Raw genomic sequence first — 26,219 nt, forward strand, 5'->3', positions numbered from 1 at the left:
TTGGATCTAACTATTCATTATAGGCTTTACGGAGGAGCTCTCTGGCTCTGAAAGTGCACCCTGTGACATCTTCGCTGAAGTGAATCTGGCCTAAAACGGCCTTGTGGACCCATTAAGAAGCCGGGCATGAATCCAGATCCAATGGATGCTTCATTCCGAATGTTATTAGTTCTTTTAAAGATGTTTCCTCTTCAGCTGTTTGACTGTTTTCTGTCAGCAGAAGTTTGCTGTTGCAGGCAGTGGGAGTGAGCTGCTTTTAATTTGGTTATATTCAAAGCGCTGGTCATGAATGTCTGTGGTGAAAAGTACAGAGCTTTGCGGATTTAATGCACTTGATTTTTCACAGAGTTCCTGTCAGAATCCTTCCAACAGTTAGGGGCTCATGCATGAAAGAATGTGCATGACCTTGTTCACATGACTGTCTCTCTCACACACACAAAAAAGGGGGGATGAAGTAAAGAGGGATTGCATCAGGGGCTCAAATGCTCAGCAGCCCATAGACTTTTGTTCTTTTTTTCCTTTTCTTTTTCTTCTTCTCAGGCTGTCCATAGTATAAAGGAAAGCGATCATCAGGGATTTCCATAGAGTGAAGATGAGTCAGAGAGTGAGATGAACAGTAGCTAGTTTGTCTTCTAAAGAAAACGCATGCAAAAAGTGGGCTACATCAGCGATGTATGTGTGTCTGAGAAGCAAGTGACTGGCAGCCTAATCTGACTCATGTGGTATTTAAGCGTGGAAGTCTTTTTGCCTAGCAGGAGATGAGGCCCATGTAAAAAACAGATGGCGCTTTATTGTTTCTTGGTGCTATGGTTTATAAGAGCAGTTTTGGGTTTTGTTGATGGGGAAAGTTGATTGGAATTGTGTGTCTGTGTTTTTTGTTTTTTTTTTGCTATAAAAGCTTGTCCCTCATAGTTTTTCATGAAAATAGTATTATTTATTATTATGTTTTATTTATTTTTGCTTTAATATCAGTATTCAGATTTTATTTGACAAGTGTGTGCAGAGAAACACGAGCAACACAGTATAAACAGTCCTGTCCCCTAACAAAACTGCCCGGAGTATTATCAGCTTGTGACATAAAAGAGGGTCACTGTTGGAAACAGCTGGACAAGAGTCATCTGATGTGGCTAAACATGTAGTACAAAATTTATTTTACTGAACAATCCACTTGGGATTTCTCTTCAAATCTACTTACATCTTTAATAAAAAATACAGCTTGTGACTTTGGCATAATGCAATATTGCAAATCCCAAGCCTTAAAAGTCCTGAACTCTACTTTACACATGTATATTTTTAATATTTTTTGCATCCCTTTTTTTTTAAACATTCACCTTGATGCTATCAGTGTGTCTGAGCTTCCTTACTGGGGCTTTGTTGACCCAGCTTTATGGGATTGGCAGTATAGATGGACAGCATTGAGGCAATGTCCTATGTGCTCTCAGGGGAGGGAAGCTTCAGGGCCGCGTCTTTATTTTGCCACGTCTGCCTAAACCCTTTCAACCAACGGCGACAGTGATTTAGTGGCCTGAAAGCCTAGAATGCCACTCTGTGTGTGAAAGAGAGAGAGATCAGTTTGTCCAAAGGATCGCGCCTGCTTTCACCTTCAGGTTAACATCAATAACACATTTTGTCATCAAGGTATGTTTGCAATGGCAAAGGGGTGAAGTGAGTTCAGCACCGCTCCCGCCACTCTCCTGGGAAAGGCCGCAGGGCAGCATTTCACAACCTGCCATCACTCGCTCCCAAAACAGCACCTTACCACCAACCATCAAAGCCGGCGCTGCCCCTTTTTAATGCAATTTATTGTTTGCTAAATTGAGATGCCCCCAAAGCGGGATGTTCAGCCAGCTGTGAGATTAACAAGCACAACAGAAATACACGTTTTTGTTTTAGGGCCTATTTTTTAAGTCACTTTTGAAGGTATAATGAATGGGTGTGGCCCCAGTAGCCTTGAACATTGGCAGAGCAACTGGCTTTTCAACACGAACAAAGAATGCTATAGTGATGTTCTCTTTGAGGTGGCTCACGGTGTGTTACACACTTGTAGCATTTTGCGTACACTAGGAGTCTTTTTTTTTTTTTTTTCCTCCCCATTTTTGTGTGCACACGCTCAGACTCACTCATGGACCCTAGCTTGTTTGCAGAGAGAATTAGCCAGAGGCATCAGTCAGAGTGTACAGTACACCCGTTTGGTTTGACACTAAATCCCCTAACAAGGGTTGGTGTACACTGCAAAGCTCACTTTGATGAACAAAGCAGGGCAGACAGAAAAGATCCAGGCAGTGTCACTGATTCATCCGGGCTTAAAGAAGGCAGCTGATTGCAGACATTGTGACAATAGGGCTGTAATCTCAATATCAATAATTACATTCTCACCCATGTCTGCCCTGTGCGATTAAAGACACATGTATACAAGCACAGACACACGAGTGGGAAGAAGATGAAAACAGTTCAGGTGAAAGGAGGAGGAGAGTGTGAGGGGGGTCTGCCCTATAAAATATTCATAGCTTCTTCATTTAAATCAATTCAGCTCTACAGGGGCAGTCAAGCATCAACTGTCAGAAATTGAGCTGGGCCTGTTGTAATCACTTCTTTACTTATTTCTACAGATGGCTTGTTCGCAATGGGCTCTGCATGGCTAGTTCACCAGCACACTCTCCCCTTCCCCATCTCTCCAGCCCATCTCCATGTTTTATCCCCACCCTCCCATGATGGAACACACTTAAATTCATCTGGGTATTGAACCGTGGACATTCATCACCCCAGAATTCATCTGCAAGGCATTTTCATTCTCAAAGTGTCTCTTTTCTCTCTCACACTTTATCTAACTCTCCCCCTCTTGTTTCCATGTCTGAGGTGGCATTCTCTGCATGGAAAGCCAGAGTCGAGCATTCTGTGTCATGATCAATCTTTAATGCTTGCCTGCCCTAATTTTTCCTCATATTTTACAAGATCTTTTGCCCTCTGTTCCCGTTTTTCCACATTATCTGCTATATATAAAGTGATTACATCGCACGTTGCCTTATTTCATCAGCTGCGGAGGCTTTCTGGCTGCCTCTGCCTCCTCTGTGCTCTCAGGCCACTCACTTCAGGCCAAAAACACAGGACTCTTGCTTCCACCTACACACATTTCTCCCCACTTTCCCTCTGGGGATCTGTGTTAAAATCACGGATGACAACTGTGCACACCTCTAGTAGTTCACACACACACACACATACATACATATCACAGTAGAATGCCCTCCTATTTTGAGAGTGGGACAGCCAAGAAAATAGGGTAGAGGTTAGTGTGCTAAAAATACAAGAGCCCAGCAGCTCTGCTGGGGCAAAAAATAGCACTGTGTTGCTGCCGTCTCAGTCAGCTTTGTTAATGGAGGAGCGAGAAGAAATGCTCTGCTCGTGTTTTGTGTTTATTGTACGAAACAAGTTTGTGAAAGAGGCCTGAATCGGTCGGACTTAAACTTATTTTTTCTCTGTACACAAAAACAGTGAGAAGTGTGATTTTAATAAGTTACTAGGCCATCTCCTAAGGTAAGAGAGCCTCAATGTGTCAGGTGTTTTTTTTCAAGGTTTTTAACTGCAGTACACACGTAGGGGAGAAGTCAAACTGTTTTTGTATGTCTTGATTTATTGAAGCATGTTTGTCAAGTAACATTAGATATCTATATTGTGTATCGCCGTGTCGTCTGGGCCGAGCCCCTCCTCAGCTCGACGCAGTCCGGTCCCACTCTGTGACGAAGCAGCCAACTCTCCTTTCTTTCCCACAGTCCCCTTGAATCATTTCATATTCATTATGTGTTTGGCTGCGGCCCGGCCTCTGACATTTGACTCTTAAAGACCCACCTGGGACCAGGATGAAATGGACTGCCAACAGTGTGGTGGAGGTGAGAAGGAAGAGTATAGTGGTGGATACTGATGGATAGGACAGCATGTTTGACCAAAGAAGGCTGACAGGCTCAGGTTACAGGAGGCTTGTTCCCTGTTATTCTGTTTGTGGGATGTTTGTGGACAGTGTTAACAGAGAAACGTCCTGTAGCTGAGCAGGTCAAGAGAATTTTGCTTCTTATGAATAGAACTTTGATATTATGCAGCCTCTTCTTTTCAAATAGACATGTCCAACCTTTTTGTGACCTGTGGTGTCTTGCATGGACCATAGGTAGTGAAGTATTTGCTTATAAGGCTATAAGGAGCTGTAGTTGTTTAGCTGATATCAGACTAATTAAGAAGTCCTGTCAGATGTTGAAGAACTCTCATTGTGCTAAGAGTAATAACTGCATCACAAAGCAATTTGCAGCCCTGGTGAAGGCTTCAGCTGATGACCTTCTGGTCTGTCATATTTATACCCAAAGACAGAGCACTGGGGGGAAAAACAAGATGATGCCCTTGGTAGGGATAAAACTGAACACAGAAAGGTCTCATTCTCTTCCTTATTCCTTTAGCCTGGATGTTGCTTCAGTTTGGGAAGAGGGTGGTCAGATAGGGAAATATGCAGCTGTGCAGCACATAGAGCACAGAGGACACATTCTGTTATTCCATGAGATTTTTAACAGTAAGCTGAAGACAGTTTTTTATAGTTGTCTAAAAAAAACCTGAAGGAAAGGCGATAAAGAGTGTGAGGATGAATTTCTTTGAAGTTTGTTTAAGGCTATAATGGAGCCCTTTATAAATTAAATACTTTTTTGTTAATTAGAATAGTTTGGTGGAAATATCCAAATTTAAAAGAACAATTTTGTACATTGTTGAAGTTGTTTTTGTCTTTTTCAAGCTTGATTTGCATAATGAGAGATGGGAACTGCTTTTCCAAATAAGATCTGATGAAGTAAAAATGAAACTCACATAACTGGTCACATAAATTCACAGCTGTTTCTGCTGCAGGGGAAGAAACGAGGCTAACATTATCTGACATGGCTCAATTTTTCTGTCATACAGTCAAAGCAGCTGGTCGGGTCTTCTTTCATCTTTCAGCTTCGGTTTGGAGTTGGTGATCATGGTTCATCATGCAGTATTTATTACACTGTTTTGTTCCACTTAACCTGTATTTCCTACAATCCGATAAAGTTCACACAGTCTTGATGATGTGCTCTTGTCTGGGTAATGCAAAACTGCATAATTACCATTTTTCATTTTAGCCATAAAAGATTAAATTCACCTTTATTTAATGGTACTATTGTTGTAACTTTGAAGCAAAGCCCCTCATCTTGTGGAGGTGAAATCAGGAGTGCTTTAGTTCTTTTAAAAATAAGCCATCCCCCCTTTCTGTCTCTGCTCCATCCATGGAGCTGACTAATAAAAAATGTGACAACAGTTTGAACCGGAGTTGTCAAGTGGCACAGCGTGGCGCTACCATCTCCTTGCTGTTCAGCAGCACCACCACGCCGTGACACCCCTATTTGCCCTCGCGCCATACGTGGGAAACCTTTTGCACAGCACTACTGCCACTGTGGCAGTTCCACAATAGAGCTGGATTATTGTGTCTGGGCTGTCAGCACCTCTCAGCTGAAAGAAAATGAGAGGGAGGTTAGGGGAGTGAAAGAGAGAGGCAGATCTCAGACATGGTGAAGGGAAGGGAGGGCTCCGGGAGAGCTGGCATTTTCAAACAGTAATCTCTGTGGAGGCTTTCAGGGGGTTTAATGTCATTTTTGGCCTCTGGATTTTTGCCCTTTTATTCTTTTGAACAAAAAGCAGCTGAGAGCGGATGGCAAGGGGAAAGAATGAGGAAGTAAGTAAAGGGATACGACAGAGACAGAGGGAGAGCCTTGGCTCAATGACTGATATTATTTGTGCTCTAGTGCGACTGATGAGGACTTGGCCTGCGTCCAGTAGCTGCCAACAGGCCAGTGGTGGTAAATTGAGTCTGGTACAAAATGACCTACATCTTTATCCTATTTAGCACATTATAGCGTCACTTCTTTATCTTGTCGCTCCTTATTTTTAACTTTTGGGATTCAATTTATATGGAGTGTTTTAAGAGTAAAATCTCCTGTATTATCCCTCAGGTATGCATCCTAGTTTCCTTTTGTTTTCATTTTAAATATCAGACTATTTCATCTGTATAAATTGGAAGATTTCAGGCACATGCTTTGGCTAGCCAACCATTGACTTTTCTTAAAGTGGTTTGTGTACAGCTTCCCAAATTTCTTCCTCGTAGCTACGGCCAAGAGTGGCAACACTAACCTTCCCTCTCCAGTTTGATTTATGGATTGGACATAATTCTGTAATTAGACACATGTCCTCTGTGATGCCGAACCGACCAGCTCGTTTTGCTTTTGCTCTTTGAGGCTGCACATACAAGTACAGTACTATTCCCTGTCCTTGCCACCCAGGCTCGTCCTCCTCACACTGTCCACTTCTAATGAACCTCCAAAGCGGCATGCGTCCCGAGGCTGGCAGGAGAAGAAATCTGCTCTTGCACATATGCTGGCTAAAGCCTTTCATGTCGGTAATCCCCCACATCGGGAAGAGCTGCATGGGAATCCTGGTCAGCTGACTTTAAAGAAAGAGGAAGGGAAGGAGGAGCTACTGCAAGGTTGAAGTCTAAGCTCCCCTTCCGTAAAGCCTGCTGGGATTCTCCATGGGCTTGACATAACCAACCTCACCTGCCCTCACTGCTCAGTGGGAAGCTCCATCACAGACTTCCTCTGAGCTGGCCTACTTGGGACTGTTTGATCTCATTGTGGAAGGTGCAGGCTTGCCCGCTGCCTGGCAGGCAGAGAGAATTCCTTGATGCTGGGGGTTGGAGAGGTGGAGCAGGCTTCAGTGGAGAGGCTTAATAACTGTATTAACATCGGTGGCTCCCCAAGGACGCACGCCTACACGCCTCACTTTTAATGCTCTGGCCTAATTTCTCTCTGCACCCGCTCTCTTTTTAGTTCAGTTTTTCAGTGATTTAGAAATCAAGGCATATTAAACACAGTCTGGCTTTGTACACCCGTTCTGTCTTCTTTTGTTATTATTTCATGCGTTTCTTTGATTTCCACTTCTAGCACACCCAGTAATTCCTGCGTTAATCCACTTCCTATTACTCTCCATCTCCTCATTATGTCTTCTTTCTCTTTGTTAGTGTGCTTTCCTGCTGGTGTTACTCATTACTCATTAACATTATTTCTATTGTTGCTCTGAACTGTTGCCCTCTCGCCTGGAAAAAATGGCATTGGAGATTTGTGGTATTAAATTACATTTTGAATTGAAAGAACTGTACTTTTTCCTCACCCGTGTTTGCCGCCATTCATGACAGTCCCCCATATCCCCTGAATTATACATTAGAAAGGGTTGAATAATTGATTGGCCTCACTTAGCTTAATGGACAGAGTTAACTGGAAGCTGTGTGTGTTTCTATTGCAGTGCAACTGGGTTGCAAAAAATAAGGACCCAGTCACCCCGAGGGTCATAATGAGGCCCTGGACACAAACCTGAGAGAGGCAGCAGTCTGAAACGGCCAGCTGGCTGGGGGTTAACTGGATCCCAGGGGGAAAGAGGGCAAGAGGGGGAGCTGGAAGCATTCACAAAAAGCTCTCCTGAAGGCTAGCTTCTGGTTACTTCTGCTCAGTCTTCTTCACTATCTATGTCCCACACACTCACAGGAGGAGGAGGCATTCTGAAACTTTACTCATGGATACATATTTTGGTTCAGGTGTTCATGTTAGAACTTTACCTGCACCGAAACTTTGTACAAACACGGCATCCTCACTCTGCTAACATGCTTATGAGCAAATAACATATTTTTGGATACACTAGAGTAGTGTTCATTACTACTTTACTCACTGAGAGCCTCAGTGCCACTTTAAGGTGGGTTGAAAACATCTTTCTTTTTTTTCCTGTCAAGTTACTTATTGCTTCATTGCATTGTGGGAAATTTAGGCCGGTGTCATGTCTAGTGCTTGTATACTGTATTCATGCCCTGTAAATAGGTTTCAGATGCACTACAAAAGTTCACATACTGTTTCAGTGAATCACAAGGTACTGTAGATTGTAATGGCCTTACATGCACAAACCTTCATATTGATTACAAATATACAAATAAGAAAATATAAAAAAAAATATATTTTCATTAAAATGACATTACCCACTATGAAAGCAATAATCTTGAGACCTATCACAGGCTACCTTATCCACGATAATACTGACAAATATATCCTCAATATTAAATATATTTATTCTATTTTCTATTGTAAAGGGAGAAGCTCAGCACTCTGTCTCTCTATAACCAGTCCAGTGACTGGTGGGCAGCCATATCACAGGAAATAGTGTGTGTTTTGTGTATGTGTGTTGTGATCAAATGGCTCCCCCCAGGCTACAGTGAAAGGTCAGGGATCCATGCAGGAAATTAGTGTCTGCAGAGGCACAGACAGCACACACACACAGACACACACAGAGAGGGTAAAAGCACAACCCATACCCGAGGAAGTTAAACATGTCCTTCATTAAATTCTAGTAACATCCCACTGCACTCCCTGATGACTCTGCCTGTTCTCATCAGCCATTTGTCCTAAGCACATAGCAAACTTAATGTCCCTATTGAAAAGCACCTGCTCTTTTTTACTTTTTTTTTTTTTTTTTTTGCATCAGCACTGACACAAAGGATAAATGATTCTGCCTCTTCCCACCCACCCGTTCACCCCTTGCTCTGCCCAAATCTTCCACTAAAAAGCCCCCTGACACTGCAAATCAGATATCTGAATCAAGCGCTTGTCATCGCTCATCATTAGTGTGGATCAGCATGGGAGCAACGGCTGCTTGAGCAGCATTTAAGTTGAGGTATTTATGCAAAGGAAAAAAGAAAGGGGACTCAGGTGTGCTGCCAAGTTAAACTCCAGTTTATCAAATCCTCTGCAGAATAAGTTCTCAATGCATATGAAAACTGATCAGTGTGGTGATTTGTGCCCACATAGCTGGTGTGTCTTTGCGTCTGGTTATTTAAAATATTTCAGCTGTTTCCCAGAGGACTTTAGGCCTGTGCTCACATACTAACCCCCTCAGCTCATGGCATCATCAAGCTCTTTAACAGGGCAGTGACAGGATAATGACACACCTGCTGCTTCTTCTTGTCCACACCTTTCGAAATGCCTCCTTTTACATTCACAATAATACCCTTTCAACTCAAAAACCTAACATTGGTACTTGGAGCTAATTTATGAAGGGAACTGTAGTCATTATGTTTCTCATGTGTGGTAGCAGAATGCACATTAATCTGCTGTGGCTTGAAGGCAGAGCTAAATTACAAGCAAGTTTAACTACTGGCTCTAACTCATGTTCACTTGTACGTTAGGGGGCAAACCTAAAGAGTTTTGAGGATTTTTAAGAGAAGCGGCCCGGTGAGAGGGAAAATTATCAAGCATCACTGAGCACATGATCCCATCCGCTCGAGTCACGCACATGCTGCACCAGCGACCCTCACCCCCACTTCCACTGTCACACTCCTTCTCTGAAGTTGAGAAGATCAAACCCTCGTAATCTATTCCCCCGCGATTGACTATTGTGCTGTCCATGGAGAGGGGGAGAGAGGAGGAGGAGAAAGGGAGAACATGCGTTGAGAAAGGCAGTTTAACATGACAAAGCCTGTCCCCGGTGATCTTTCTTTCTCCCCAGGTCCTCATGAGCCTCTTCTCTTTCTTCATTTTCTCTTGATCCCTTGTTCAGCCCCATTTTTTTTTTAAATATCCACCTCCTCTTTGGCCCTTCCAGGTCCACTTCAGCTCTCTAATGCAAATAGCCCTTTGCTCCCTCCATATTTATGACCCTGCTTCCTCCACTCCTGAATATGCGCCTAAGTATGGAGAGCCTTGAATGCTGCCAGTCACATTGGATTAGTGAGTGTCAATGGGCAGATAACCTCTCTGTTAGAATGAGTGAAGAGCAAACACTTGAGCATAAGCATTCATGACAGTCCTTTGGCCTTCAAACACTGAGAGGCACTGTGTGTGGCGCTCAGCCCAATAAAGATAAATAGGGTCTGGTTAATGTGTAGGTGCAATTTCAGCACAGGCAGACACATTTGTGTACAAGATGCATTTTCAAGGATTTCTTTCTCAGTGATTGTTTTTAGATGCTTAGGGCAGAAATGTGTTCATGATCTTCTTACTAATTCAAGTCATCTGTCCCTACATTTTGCATCCATAATGTTTTTTTAAAAGACTTACTTCGCTTACAGCCACTTCTCTCTATTTCATGTCATTCCTTGCACCCATCTCTTTAACAGTACTTTTTCCCAGAAATATTTTCAGGAGTAGCGGGAAGCAAAGCTTATTTTGATGTTACAATGGTTGTAAATGTCTGTTTGACTGGCCACACAGTGAGACTGTGGTTTGGGTGGCCCAGGTTTAGTACTGCTTTGGCACTCCTGGTATGCATGAGAGGAAAGCATGGACACAGTCATCCACTGGGGCCCAGTTACTAAGCATTGCGGAGACTTAATGTGTCGTAAAGCTGTTTTCCATATAAGTGGATCAGAAGCATTCGTGAACATTTTGTAAAAGTCTGTGATTTCACTCATGCACGAGTTCCTGTTACAATGACCTTGATCTTGATTTATGCATTATTAAATATCCCAGCGGTAAGATACTCCAGGAAGGGTGTGTTATCAAAGAGTTGACAAAGGGAGGTTACACTCAAGTTTCACTGAAGCAAACAAGCCACCATGCACAGCCTTTATTTTACCTGCCTTTGAAAAATTTGTCTACTGTGTCACGGCCCCATCCTTGTTCTGTCACTTATCTCATCTTTCTCCAAAGATTTCTCCCAAGATACACACTTCATTTTTCAGCCAGTGTCTTCCCTGATCAGTAAGGATACACAACTGATGGTATACAACTAATCAGTTCCTATAAATAACTTTGTGTTCAGTAGCTGATCCACTGCAAGCTAACATTCCCTTTATTCATTATGAGGATTAAATGCTAATCATAGGCCCACACCCCACTAACACTCCAGCCTTTGCTCACAATCCCTACTTAAGCCCTCCTCACTGACATTTTTTACATTCTCACGCATAGTCTTAACATTGATATCATGCTTTCACTGAGCATTACAGGTTGCTTATACTCTCCGCTGTGCCCCAACACATCCTGGCATCCTCTAGTCGATAAGGGCTGACTTTTGCCCCCTTTTGCCACCATCATGTCCCACACCATTAACTCATGCCAGATAACTCCAGCCACCCTGGGGCATGTGCCAGCTCGTATCGTCCCACTGTCACTCAGTAGCCATTGACAGCTGCTGGGTGGAGGTGGACTATCTAACTCGTGGTTACAAGAGAGCGCTGTTGCCAGGGATCCGGTGGTCCTATCCAGGAAAATGGCACTCTATGAATGAGCTTATTTATTTATTTTTCAATTAAATCCATAAATATCCCGACACTGACTAGACTATTTGTGTTGTAGGTGTGCTGTGCTTTGTCAGGAATCTCCATAATTAATTGTTCCAAGTCTGGCATGTGGCAGCAGCAGCCACTATGGTTAACATGAAGTCTTTGTCTGGTCACCTTTGCCATCTGCTCAATCACTCGCCACCTTTTTCCCTCCCCCCTTACTCCTCCATACCCACATTCTAGTTTGTCCGCACATGTTCTCAGTTCTGTCTCCATTTGCCGACAAGCACTGATAGCAAAACCTGGTGTGTTGTTATTTCAGAGGCCTGGCAGCACAGAAAGAGAGAGGGGGAAGAGAGAAAAGTTGTCTTGGGCCCCTTTCAGAAGGACTTGAGAACGCAGCGGGGGCCACTGTGCTGATAAAAACCAGGCCTTGCTTAGACAAGATCATGCTGACATTCACACGCATAGGCTCTTGCACACATAGATAAAATTTCGCAATGTCGCAACCATTGTTACACATGTATGTACATTTTTTTTATTGTGTTTGTAGCAAACAGGAAAATTGCATATCATATACACAATATATGCATGCAAACAACCCCTGGGTCAAGCAGATGCAAAGATGTCATAAATTACTAATGCTAAACAAAACCTGGTGTTTTCCCCACTTTGTGTCCAAGACAAACATCGCCATTTCCTGGCAATAGGCAAGAGCAGCTCCTTGCTCTGCACCACCTTGCCCTTCGGCCTTTGCCCGAGCCCTCATTCATCACCTGCGTATGTGTGTTTCTCTTGCCGTTACACTCTAGATTGGGGAGTTATATAGCTTCAGTTTGGAGAGCTATCCATCAAAATTTGGATCCTGGAGTCGGTGTAGCCTTCAAAATATGGTGCACAATTCAAGCTCAAGCTGTCACATCAATTTCTGCATTGTCTGCATTGTTTGAATTTCCACAATGTTTGCAAAACATTCGGCTGTCATTTCTCTGAAACATGGACCACTGCAAACCCTGAGCCATGTGCCGCAAAAAATGATAGTAGTATCAGACTAAACTCTTAAGTTTGATCAATGTCTGCTTGTTTTGCATTAAATGTAAAAATGTTTAGTTGTTTCCAAAGTTGTTAGGATTACTGTGCAACACTACAAAACTCTTCCCATTATTTAATTTGGAAAGTTTGGAGACCCATTGATGTTGGAACATCCCCTCTATCCCAGCCTTTCTTCATTAAATAGCTTAGGTGGGGGCACCATCAGGCAGGGCAATCCACACTAATCCTCCTAACTTGGCTTTATAAAAGTGGAAGCAGTGTCAAATGGCCTGCTGGCCTAACATACTTCAGAATCAACAACAAATCAAGTGACAGTAAAATAACGACTTGAAGGCCCTTTGTGGCTTGATTCTTTAAGCTTCTTACATGTCTGTGAACATCAGATTTAGAGGAAATATTGTCAGGAATGTCTGAAGGATTCATGTTTTGATAGAGGGGTTGCCTTGCATAAGATACAAGTTGTAAGAGGAGGATGTCAGACTCAGTAAGGGGCTCAGGTATGAATAAGGGGGAGATGAAGGTGGAAAGAGGTGGGAGAGAATGGGCTGGATTTGGTTACAGTGAATATAGGAGGCGTGAGGCTGCTGTCTGCTCTCCTATCCCATGTCAACCCCCACCAGCTCCCCTTCCTCTGATTGTGTGTGGGTTTTCACTTATGCCTGCTTGCCCTGCCATCAGATTCCTCCCTCTCTCCATCTAATAACTGTTCACACTCTGTGTTTGAACACAAACACACCCCACTGGTGCTCTTCTTACAGCTGTCAGTCTGTGCGTGCCTGCTAGCGTGTGATTGTGTACACCCTCACCCCGGCTCATATTCAAATGGCATGCGTGGCTTTGCTGGCAGTAATCGGTGTGAAGTGAGCAAATGGAGCCCAATCCATTTTCAGCAGAGAGCTGTTATGACTCTTTGTTAGAGAATGGCAGGATTTCCCTGTAAGCAAGGAAATAGTCCCATTTCCTCTTTCAGTAATTGAAGAGTGCTGACAAAGCATTCCACATACACACGTGTGTGTTATTTTCTCTAGTAGTTAACACAGTCCTGCACGGAAACCCGAAATAAACTGGACATTTAGCTTCACCCTGTAGTTCTGCTCACTTGTAGGTCTGATTCATTTCACATAAAAAAAACCTCTGAGGCTGCTGCAGGTTCTTTTATGTTGACATTCATGACTTTTGTGAGGGGTTCTTTATCCTTGGGGCCCCCTCATTAGACATTTCACTTTATTATCATACATTATTATAAGCTAGCCTTAATTCAGCAGCCTGTGGCATGGTGGTCTCCTCTGTCTGATGTCTCTTCTGCTGCATGAAAAGACAAATCGATGACTATATGTTCATCCATGTACTTAACACATGGTGGGAGTGTGTGTGGGTGTGTGTGTGTGTGTGGATGTGTCTGTCCAGTTAACCTAATGGAACCCAGAGAACACAATAGTCCATGGCTGAGTAGGATTCAACAAAGTGGAAGACAACCCCCCCATCATCCCTTCGGCCTTCATTTTCTCCAGTTCTTTTTACCACAGTCCAGCCTGCCAGCCTGCTAATGTAGTTAGCGTCCCTCTAATGATGGGGAAATCTCATTAATATGCTTCACAGCCAGGCCCAGTAACCAGTGGGGATGAAGGTAATCAAATCTCAGAAGACTAGCCTAAGGCTGAACCTCAAGAACTGCTCAGTTGCACTGGGCCAAGATCGCCCAGTGTCTGGAGGCCTGATAATAACCAGTGGGCTTGTGTGTGAATGTGTATGTGTGTTAGTCTGGTGTCCTTTGAAGCGCTGATGTTAGCCAGGCTATCTTATGTCAGTATTACAGCTGAGGGTAGTTCATCATCAGAATAGATTTCATTTCAGTCTTGTGCATATTTGTTCATTTAAGTCTAGTCCTGCGGTAATTGCTTATGGAGGACGTGGCTGTGTTGGCTCGGCTTCGCTCTAAGTGCACTTGCAGCTCAAGATGTATGCAAAGTAAATTTGAAGAGCAGCATTACAGACCACTCACACTTGAAATTAATTAAATCACCAGTGCTTTGGCTCTGAGTTTGAGAACACTTCACTGCATTAAGCTATTAAGACACGTGGGGGCAGCTTGTGTTATAATCATTGTCTGTGAATCAAGGGAGGGGATCCAAATAAATTGTATCGTAGAGAATGACACATTAGTCATTCAGAATTGGATTTACGAGATAAGTACATTTCACAATTATGGAGAAAAAGTGTGTAAACAGTGTTAAATCATAATTAATTTTTTAAGAAGTGTTTGCTAAATTCTGGTTTTCATACTTTGCAGATGTAATCAGCTCTCAGGCAAAGCTTCATTTTATTTGGTTGACCTTTGCTGTTTAAACGTAGTGCCGTGCCAGATTTGTTTTTGCCTGACGTACTGTTTACTCCTGCTGCTGGGACTGGTCTGACAGCATGCCAGGCTGCACACTTTAATTCACCCTTGTTTCTGATTAAATGTTTCTGTTTCACATCCCACCTAACTAAGCACAAATAAATATACCAGATGTCTTATCAGGAGCTCTTGGCTAATATTTTATTTATTTATTTTTTCCTTTTTAATCTAAATATTTGCAATGATGCTAGATAATATGGCTGCATCCCTAAGCGATATTGTCTATTTATTGTGGCTCGGTCTTGGATAAAGGAGTGATATTCTAACTGTACTTGAAGTATTGGTTACCGTGGTGACTTTGCCAGCTCCGGAGGGGCTCTGGCCTGGAAACCTTGCCAGTGCTGAAATGTTGAAAGGATATCAAGGGAAGTTCTCCAGGCTAGAGTGAGTCAGTTCTTCCAGTGTTTAAGCATATGATGTTTTTTTCTTTCTTTTTTTTTCTTTGTGAATCATACAATAGGCAGGCTTGTATGATGGTTGTTGTTGATGAGAGCTTGGACGCAGGCTAGTGTTGAATAATGCCTGGATGAGGGCTGCTGAAGGGCTAAGTAGCTCCGTCCTCTCTGCTGAGCCTCTCTGCGTCTATGTCTTTCCGTCCACAGGCCTGCCATTGTTTTGCTCCATGCCTCAGCTTGACAAGGCTCCAGAAGCCAGCCATTGTATTTAATTACAGGTCGCCAGCCCCCTCACAGACTCTTGTCCTTGTGTCCTAGATTTCCATGGGTGCTCTCATTAAGAGTGTACATTCTGTGAGCATTCATCTGTGTTTGTGTTCAACTGATTGAGCCTTTTTAATGGTCGTGTGAAAGCCTATAGCCTATAAAGATTTTGGCATAAATGTAGTTTTTGCATATGTGTGTGTAAAACATCTGTTTTGTTTTGTTTTTTTTTAAATGAATGCATTAACATTGATGAAAAGGTCTGTAATCATCCTAATAATGCAGCTCTGTAATCAGTCCACATCAAGAGAGACAGAAGAGTGTGTTGAATGTGTTTTTTTTTTGCTAATGAGAAAATATATGTTATGTAAGGGCTGCACTCTTTAAGCTTAATTTGCTTGACGTGTGTAGTGACTGCATTGTCCAGTGACATGGGTAACAATGGGTCATCATGACATCAGTATAATAGCAAAACTGGCAAAGCTTCTCTCCCTGCCCACAGTCCGCCCTTCTTCTCACGTCTGATGGGAATGACTCCTTACCTCCTCTGTACAAAACCACCCCTCACTTTCCCACTTAATAAAAATAACTAGTTCTTAAGTATTACCATATGTCTACGAATTTTCCTCTTTAATTAATAATTATCTATGTTATTGTTTCCAGGTTTGAAGGGAAAATTCCAGCAGGTTTATGTCTGACTTGTTATCTACATCTTTGCCTTTTTGTTTAACCTTGCTCCACCCTTCATCTATAAAGTTTTTTTTTTACTTTAAATTCCCTACTGCTCTCTCAAAGACATCTCCTCTTTCAAAGATATTGAAACCATTTCTGTGTCACCCCTGTAACAACACCTTTTATCCATTAACTCATACTGACCCATTTACACTGAGAGCTCTCAAGTTTGTTGTTGGTGTGAAAGTGGCAGAAGACGTCTGGTCCTCAGAAGTGACATGTCTTAATGTGCTCGGCCCGATTGGGTGTCACAGTTACATGTTGCAATGTGAGCTTTATTTGTGTATAGCTTAACTGTCCCGGACACCTGAAGCCCACTTGGACATGATTAGCAGACTGTGGAGAGGCTAGACTTTGCCATACAGTGATTGTTCTTTTGTTTTTTGTTTTTTTTTCCCCCATGAAACTTTATGTTAACATGGTTATCGGGTTGGTTGGTTCTTCATCTGCACCATCTGCTGCATGTAAATGGAAACTTGCAAGCAGAAACTTGCACACAGACTGTAAAATGATATTATGGCTCATGTAGATAGGTGGGTTATGGGGAATGCCTTTTTATTTTTGCTAGGTGTAACATGCAGTTTTAGGTGTGTTAACTGTGATTGTTTGACTTATTGTCATATGGAGTGTATTCTTATAGTCCAGCTTTTCCAGCCCACTGTGATGAATAAAAATGAGCTTATTTGGACACAAGTGTGCAGGTGCAGGTACCTCTTTTGCCACTTGCCAGTAGTCTTTTTCCCTCCTTTTTTTTAACTGATCATGCAGGAGCAGTGTTGAACATTTTTGGGCGCTGCAAGATTATCCTCTCTTATGTATTATTACCCACAGGTAGTGGTTTAATCAATAGTATGAACCTGTTTGGCATGATCTTAAATGTATCAAACTTTGATTTTATTTGTAAAATCTTACACTGCTGGTTTGAGAAAGTGTTCACTTATGATGGAGAGGTTTGGTGGACCGGTGCCCATTAAGTTCAATAGCAATAGCTTAAAATCTTCATAAGGTAGGGCCAGGTAAAGTCCCCTTGGTAGGTTGTCCTCTTTCCTGCTTTAAATAGGCTGTTTATTTAGCTTTCCCATGAGCAAAACCTAATTTTTACTAGTAGATTAAAAACAACCACTTTGATTAAATATACAAGCATCTCTTATCTATCCTATCCTCCTCTCAGAAATGATCAACTTTCATTGTCCCAGCAGACCAATCTAGCTTTACTTCTTTGGTATCAGACCAGTAACTGTTCATCTTTCTTTCCTCTGTGTTTGATTTTAACTCTCAGCCATGGTATTCCTCAGACAGCTGCCTCTTCATGTTTGTGTCTTCAATACCTGCTCGCATTCAAGTGCTTCATCCTATCATTAGAATATATTTCTAATAAACAATCTGTAAATTCTAAAATTATAAGCAATAAGAAATCAGTTTTATACTACAGAATTGGGGCTATCTTTTAAAAAAACTCTAAATTTCCAAGACTGCTGCCAGCTCATCTTCAAAATTGTCCAGCCGGGATTATGGACTTGTCGATTATGGACAAGGGGCTGAAGGTCTGAGCTGTGAATACGTGTTTTTATAATTGATTAAAGAACTACTAGAGAAGATGCAGAGGTCAAAGTCTGAAACAAATTACATGTATTCAGTTTGCATCTCCCTAATCCCTGCCCATATGTTGTTTGCTTGGTTAATGTAACCTTTACTGGATAAGGACAGTGTGTATTTAACCTTTTGTTTACTGGTGTCATGTTAAATAAGAGAGATAAATTAACCCTTTAAGTACCAGGAATGAGATGACAAATGTCATTTTGCATCGCCGGTGACTGATTGGGTGTTAAAGGGTTAATGGGTATTAGTTTGAATGTGATGTGAGGCTTGCTCGGTCTGAAGGATTCTGGTGCAGAAAGCTGTTGATCCTGCAGTATTTTGAAGTACTTGAAAGAGCTATGCGGTTTTTAAAAATGAAGTCAGAGCTCCAGGACTTATATCATGGGAGAAACCCTGTCTTTCAACTGTATTGCCAATGCATCCTCTTGTTGTATCACCCGCACTAAAAAAAGCTAAATTTCAGCTCTATATACGAATGCTGCAGTGGCTCGATTCATTGGTGCTTTACTGAACTGAAAACGTGTGTCTACGAGCTGTCTGAGGACATGTTACGGAGAATTTCCCGTGGCTGGTCTGAACACATCTGATCAGGAAGCTGTCCTTGCATTTTCAGCTGTTTTATTTTATGAAACATAACTATAAGTCATCTCTCCTGGTGATTTGTATTGGATGTATTTAACAGTGTATCTGTGTGCTCTGGGTTGCTAAGATCTGAGGGCACGTGTGCATTTGTGAGATTGTGTGTTTGTCCCAATGATATCAGTTAATGCTGAATCTCTGTGTGTCCTGCATCTGATCTGTTCACTAACCGCTCTTTTTGCTCTTTCCTCTCTACAGCAATAGAGACCCAGAGTACCAGCTCAGAAGAGATAGTGCCAAGCCCTCCCTCACCTCCCCCGCCACCCCGTGTATACAAACCCTGCTTTGTGTGCCAGGACAAGTCCTCAGGGTACCACTATGGTGTCAGCGCCTGTGAAGGCTGCAAGGTGAGACTCCTGGCCTTCCTATGAATCTGCCAAGCAAGCAAGATTTTCATCAATCTTATAACCTTCATGTGATTTACACAAAAAAAAGGGGGGGGTCTTTACAGCCTACACTCAGATGATGGAAATATCAGCCAGGTCATTTTGGGTGTTTCACATCCTTGTGAGTTTTTTCTGTTAATGTTGGAATTTGATTTAGCATGACTAGCATTATCACATGTTTTGTTGTGTAACCATCAAATAGGACTTGTACAGCTAGCACTGGCCCGTTTTAACACTCAAACATCATAAAACAGGATCTCTCATATGACGGACGTGCCTCTTATCATGCACAGTATGTGAAATTTTATTGTCTGTAAAGGTTTCAGATGTTTTTGTTTTTTTTTAATCTTGTTGGTCCTTTTATCAGCTTTGCTGACGTGTCCACGTATCGGTCATCCATTATCAATACAGCCTCACTGCACAGGTGCTGAAGAGGCCTCCTAACCCCCACCTGCTCTATTATCAGTTGATTGTGGCTATGTATGTATGTATGTGTGTGGGTGTGTGCATACATGTTCTCCTGTTCGTGTGAACACAGACTTCTTTATTTCACTGCTTCCAAGACAAGGAGTTGTGTAAGCTCAGATGAAGATAGAGATGAGGAGGAGGGATCTGTTAAATCTAATGAAATGTTACCACAAGATGCTAAGCTCGTATCTTTACAATGGCAATATTGAAAAACCATTCGATTCTTCATTATTTTTATATAATTTTTGTGATCATGCCTTCATAAAATTAGCAAGGAAACAAAGCCGTTCAGAATTAGACAAGAAGCACATGCAGCCAAAAGTAAGGAGGGACAAGCAGAGGGAGTGTAGAAATGCAGACAAAATAAAAATGAAAAAAAAAATGCAACAAAGCAAGGAGTGAGGTGGCTTGAGTCAAAGAGCAGAGTGGAAGAGCAGGGGTAGAAGATTAGATGGATGGGTACAGGGGCCACAGCTGAACTCATTGACACCAATAGAGAAAGACGGTCAGCTCTTCAGAGCGTGGGGGTGGGGAAGAGAAAAGTTAGGAAAGAATGTTTAGTGAGGAGAGCAAAGGGAAATCGTGGAGTTTGGCACGCACCTACATACACACATGTAACCCTTTAACAAGAACCCTCTGAGGGATCCATGAAACTTAACCTACTTCCCAAATGGAACATATAAAACGTTAACATAGTAAATAAAAGCCGACCCCTGTGCTGCTTTATACAGGCAACCAATCTACCGCTCACTCTGCTGCTCAACCCAGCTAAACAACTATTAATACACTCCATTTACAGTGAAAATAACTGATAGATGCAGCCCTAATATAGACAGAAAAAAGTGTATATATTCATATATTTATGACAGAGAGAAACTGTGAGGAAGATTATGTTAACTGGCCTTGTCAAGACACTATTTAATTGTACCAATGCTGTGATATAATCAAATTTCCAAACTGGTAAGGTTGTAGAAATTCGTTTAATGTTTCAAAACTATGAAGGGAATTGGGATTTTATGAGCTGTAATTTTAGCTTAAATTTGGTAGATTGTACAGCTAGCAACTGCCAAGCTAGCTACAATCTCTAATTATAATCCTGTTTGGGGTCATGCATAACCATATTCCTGATCTTTTAACATTTGTTAAGCACTTTCTTTGATCTTAAAAAAAAGTTAGCTGCTCTAGTGGATAATCTTTGTTTACTATTATGGTTCCTAATAATCTTTTTAACACTTATTGAATAGACACTAACAGCAGTACACTTGCTGTGGGTAAATTTAAAACTTCAAAAAACTGTTTGATTAAAAAAAGAGGAAAAACAAAGCACAAGCTTTAAACTTTATTAAATTATTCCAGAACTGATGCTTTTAGTCAACTTTTTTGCATATACTACTGATATTTTAATTAATCTACAAGAAAACTTCTGAGTTTAACAACTAACATCAGCTTGTCCCCCACTCATGAACCAGCTGCCTGCCCCACTCAGTATCTGCAGTGCTAATTTGAAAAATTCAGGGTGCCTTCGCTGTATATCTTGACTTCAGAGGAGATGGCTTGGCCTAGCATGCTCAATAATTCACGACTACAGGCATGCAAATGTATATGTTGTCTCATCTGAGACTGGGGTAAGTTGAGGGTTAGCTGCGTCGGCTTTGCTGCAGCATGCCAAACTACAAAGGCATTTCCTGGGGGCTGCAGCGAACTGAGGAAACAGGGGGCTCATGTTGAGCTGTGCTACTTGGAGACAGCTCATTCGTTTGTTGTTAAAGTTCTATCGCCCGCACATACTTACCAGGAACGCACTTCTTTTTTGCCTGCAGATATTAACACTTGAGCATTAAATATGCATACCCGCCCCCTCATATTTATGTTTTTGTCTTGGAGGCATGGCAGTGCGGAGAAGGCGATATGTCTTTCTGATATCCCCTGCAATGTGAGAAATGTGACCATTTTCCCCAAAAATCCCCCAGCTGACACTTCATGCATGAATGTTCCCTGTAAAGTTTTTGTTTTTAGTTTTGTTTCTTTTTTTGTCTCTTATGGCTCCCATACCAAACATGTCTTTCCTAAGGTGTGATTTGTAGCTGCTTAGTAATAGAGGCTGTGAAACAATGACAAATGCATGGTCGCAGTAGGAGGCTGGGAATGCACTCTTAATCTGGGAACAGCGCGAAAGTCATGTAAGACGGGATTCCTGCGCTTCTGTGTTAACCCAGCAACCCCATACTCCCCACCTTCCCTCTAAATGCATTTCCTCACACACATGCAAAGTAGAGTTTTCCTATAAACACTTGAGGCCCATAACGCACAGGTATACAACACCAAAATGAGGAGTGCATGACAAGCGCAATTACAAATGTGTCGCAACCGTCCAAGCCTCTAGTCCCTCCGCCTTCTTCTTGCGGCTCTCATCTCCTCTGAACACTGCAGGGTGGCTGACAGGCCCGCTGAGGGCTCTTGTCGCCGGTTGGATTAAGCACTGATACAAAAAGAGGCTTAAGGGTTGCAGGAAGCAATGACTCCAAAAAGAAGAAGAGGGGAGGGGGGGGTTGGGTGGAGTGGTCCACGAGCCAGCAGCAACACTCAATCAGAAGATGCTGCAAGGGGCCACCTGCTCCTCATGGTGTCAGGAGGGAGTGGGCGAATCCCCTTGTGACACGCGGGTCAGGGTCGGGGCACTGTCGGATCAAAGCGGAGATGATACACGCACACACAATGACAACAGACTAATCCCTCTGCATCAACAGCCAGAAATAACATTAAAACTATAAGCCTTGTTGTCTGCACTTTGTTGTGTTCTCAAGCTTGTCTGTAGTTCTGCTAATGTGTCTTTCTAGGTAAATGCCAGAGATAGCAAATCATTAAATGGTGGAATTCCAACTTTTTTCCCTTTGTGGTGAGAAATCTGGGGACTGATTGAAACACAGATGTGACACATGTTCAGAACAAGTTAGATGAGATTAACTGAGTGTCCAGTCACTTCCTCTTAAATCTGGCAACAGAAACCATCAAGTGCAATTGGCAAGTAATCCACAATGGTAGCGTCTGGCTCAAACAAGAAAACGTGACCGACTGTGCACACTTCCTCTTTATAGTTCATCAGAAGCCCGACTCACTTCTGCTCTGCGGTAGCGGACAGGAGATGTGAAAAGAGGCTGGTGATCTGGGAAGGACAAATTGTGGGCTTATGTTCACCAGCCATCTGTCAGCTAGCAAAGCTAATCTCTCTGCATTGGATGGGGCTTTCTGGCAGCTCCCTCCCTAGCTGGTCCCACCCACGCTCTTGCCCACCAAAACATGACCCAGTGCGTTTTATCAGTCCTGATACTGACCTGTATTACATTTGGCCAGAGCCATGTTTGGCAAGTACTCTCACAGTTGTGCTTGATCTGAATGAAACTCTTCTTTTTTGACACACATTGTAAAAGCAACAAGACCACAGAGATTAACACTGATTTTTATTAGTTGCACATTATTAAGTATTAGTTGTAGTGCAAAAATGTAACTTATCATTGTTGGCTCAGTATATTACCTGATCTATTCTAAAAACTGATAAGTATTACATTCTAATTTTTTCTTCTTCTTTAGCTGTTTGAATGTCTCTTAAAGATTTTAAAGAGGAAGTATAAATAAGTTATAAATAACCCATTATTATATAGCTTTATTTTTTTTTATTTATTTATTTATTTTTTGCTTGCAATTTAGCAGTTTTTGTAGTGTAACTAGTTAATCGTTGGTAGTAAAGGTACTGATAATGAACCCGTTACACTTTGTTCGCATTGGATTCATACTGGACTGATGCATGAAAAAGACATTTCTTTATTGTCTTTATGCAACATTATCTTTCTTCGTCTGTCTCTAATTATATGCAGTTGGCCTGGATCTACAATTTGAGACAGTCTTAGGTCAGTTATGTGACACCCAGTAGCCCTGTCCCCTTTGCCCCAAAAGCATTTAGATATGTGTCAAAAATGGACATCAAGCAGCTGGGCAACCAGATGAGATTACTGTCCACCCAGCCCACCCCAACAAAAAAAGCTAACCCCAAAATCCAAAGTACTGCGTAATGTGTTGTTATAAAACAGTAGCTGTCCTGGCCAATCAGCAGTCCTAACACGTTTTCTTACTGGAACATGGTCAGCTCGAGTGAGAGGCTATTCCCTGCTCTGGCTTCAGAGGTAAATGGAATACCGCCATATGTCACAGATTAAGCCCTTTACTGACTTAAGTGCTTGATGGTTCAATGCCTTTTAACTGCAGCTGAGTGGTATATGGCCATTCTGCATGGTCTCTTTTTTTATGTCGCATGTCTGAAGTTTGCAAGTTGGTCCTTTTTTTTTTTTCTTTTTTTTTTCTTTTTTTTTTTTTCTTTTTTTGAAATGGATAAAAAGCAACACAAAGCAGCATCACGAGTGGAAATAAATGGAAATAAAGCCAGATTTTGTACAAAAACAACCCAAACTGCATAATGCTCAGTATTTTCGCCCCTACTTTACTCTTATGTTTTCTAAAATTGTACCATTCCTGCCCACCTTTCCACAAGCTCTCTTTTCATCTCTCTGTGTTTTCTGTCACTCAGGGTTTCTTTCGGAGAAGCATCCAGAAGAACATGGTGTACACTTGTCACCGGGAAAAGAACTGCATCATCAACAAAGTCACCCGCAATCGTTGCCAGTACTGTCGGTTACAGAAGTGCCTGGAAGTCGGGATGTCTAAAGAGTGTAAGTATAAAATTTCTGTTACCCTGACACACTTGCCAGCATAGTGGTTGGTGAGGGGGCTGAGCGCTTTAGGACTGCAGGAAGCCTTAAATCACAGCATTTCTTGACACTTGTTCCACTATGAGTGCTTAAAAGGTTGCAGTATTGGTACTCACACATATCAGCTTTGGCTGTGATTCTGGTGTGGGTATTCACACTTGGTATCTTCCAGCTCAATCCGATAACCTGCAATGTGTCACGATGCTCTTTTCTGTGTTAAGATACTGTTTACACATGTAAGCTGGTCACCTTTTTAATGATATTTAATTTAGTTTTGAGGTGAAATGAGAAAAGGCAGCCATGATGCAGGCTGGAAGGAACAGTCAGGTTGTCGCCAGGCTTGGCAGGTCTCTGTAATGAATAAGTTCTCACCTGCCGAGAGTGAAAGAGCAGGCGTCTGCTCCCATCATTGCACCCCGGGGGCTGTGTGAACATAAGCACACACATGGGCAGTCAGACTTGATAAAGTAATTGGTAGAAGTGTGACCATGGAGAGCTAAAAGGCCGGCAGGGGTTTTACCTTAGCTTCATCACATGACACCGTTACTCACACAGTCACATGCAGCACGGTTTTACACATTATCAGCACAAAGGGGGGATGTTTATTTTAATCAGTTCTGATAAATGTTAGGTAATTCAACATATCAAATCCAAACAGACTGTGTAACCGTTCTGTTCCCCTCACAGTCACATCTGTTTAAACACACATGCATACATCCTTTATTGCTCCATCTCTGTGCCTTCTGTCTTCCCAGCGCTATTTACCTCATCTTTCTGTTACAGGAAGTGCAGGGGCCGCTCCCCATGCCACAGCACTGTGGCTTACAGTAAAAGAAGTTATCCTCTGAGCTCCTTACCTTTGAATGGGGCCATTAATCATGTTTAGAAAGATCACAGCAGCCAGTTCTTTTTTACAGTTACACACTGAGGCACAGTGGGCTTTAGTGGAATTGGAGAGACATCTAGTGGTTAATAAGTAGTACTGCACAGAGCTGTTTGGGAGGTTTTTCTGAATTGAATTCTGCCTTTACATTTTTATTATAAATCTTTAAATTTCCGCTCACTTTTTCTGGGCTGCTTTTGATGTGGCAGCAGTGTTCTTTTTCAGACTGTGATCTCTTTGTGCAGATTGTTCATCTTGTGGTCACAACAGTGACTTTGGCCAGTGATGCTGGCCTGGGCTGGTGCTGATGGAGAGGCAAGCCATCTGGGGCCAGCAGGGACTCTCTCTGTGCCTCTGACAGTGACGCGAGATGCTCATCAGAAGGCCCTCTTGCGCATAATAACTCACTGACGTCCAAATTATGCATGTACAAGGTGACAACACGGAGCAGAATGAATAAAAACGCACTAACAGAAACGCACTGAGACAGCTCCGCTCAGAACACCATACACTTTCTGTCACGCACACATGCTTACAGAAGGTGGACTCCCTGCTGGCACCAGAGGACGTCTGGGTGACCTTGTGTCTGCTGGCAGACAGCTCCAGACAACGGTGCCAGGCCTGCTGCCAGGTGGCAATGCCAAGCAAGACGGCATCAGAGGGAGGGGAGGGGGATGTTGGGAGCAAACAGAGGGTTGCAAAGGAAACGCCTCTAACCCTGTTTTACCTGACAGTGCGTGCTGTAAGCCAAAATAAAGCTTGGCATATAATAAAACTTTAGATTTAAAGGGCTGAAGGAAATATTGGCTTATTTATGCCCTTTTTTTTCTCTCATCCAAGTACCATGACTCCCACCTGGGGGGCTGCTATCTCTTTAAGGGATCACTAGGTGGAAAACTGAAATTTCTTTTTTATCTCAACTTTTTACCATTGTACGGATTGGGTCTTATTGAGGTATCAAAAAATAAAAAATAAGAGTTTCTGAATAGTTTTATGCTAATTTAGGCCCGAAATATTTTAAGTTGTGTTTCTGTTTCATGCATGAGTGCGTGGTATAGATCCACATTCCCCTCGACTTTATCTGTTTGACTACAGAGCATCCTCCATCTCTCTGTGCCCTGTATTTTATGTAAAGGTCACAAAATTATCACCCATTTTCTCCTTGAGGAAGGTGTTATTCACTGATAGAAATAATAAAGTAAAATAGGATGAGCGAAGAATGATAGACAATAATGCAAAGTAAGGATAACATCAGCAGAGGAAACGGGATGTAGGGGAAGATGAAGACTGCAAGAGGGAGAAATATTGAACCCAGCGCGAGTGAGACTGGTAATCTGGAG

The 26,219-nt window shown here is 42.3% G+C and overlaps 1 protein-coding gene across 4 annotated transcripts in view; it reads left to right on the top strand.

Annotated features, from left to right (window-relative positions):
* The window catches only part of raraa (retinoic acid receptor, alpha a), a 134,721-nt gene that overhangs the window by 102,567 nt on the left and 5,935 nt on the right, over positions 1–26,219 (top strand). For all 4 annotated transcript variants that reach the window (XM_041973128.1, XM_041973129.1, XM_041973130.1 and 1 more), the window contains 2 exons: positions 18,581–18,729; positions 23,816–23,957. In XM_041973128.1, coding sequence (XP_041829062.1) covers positions 18,581–18,729; positions 23,816–23,957 — 291 coding nt within the window. The remainder of the gene's footprint in view (positions 1–18,580; positions 18,730–23,815; positions 23,958–26,219) is intronic.

This window comes from Melanotaenia boesemani, chromosome 21, assembly GCF_017639745.1.
Source record: "Melanotaenia boesemani isolate fMelBoe1 chromosome 21, fMelBoe1.pri, whole genome shotgun sequence".
In the NCBI taxonomy this organism is placed as follows: domain Eukaryota; kingdom Metazoa; phylum Chordata; class Actinopteri; order Atheriniformes; family Melanotaeniidae; genus Melanotaenia; species Melanotaenia boesemani.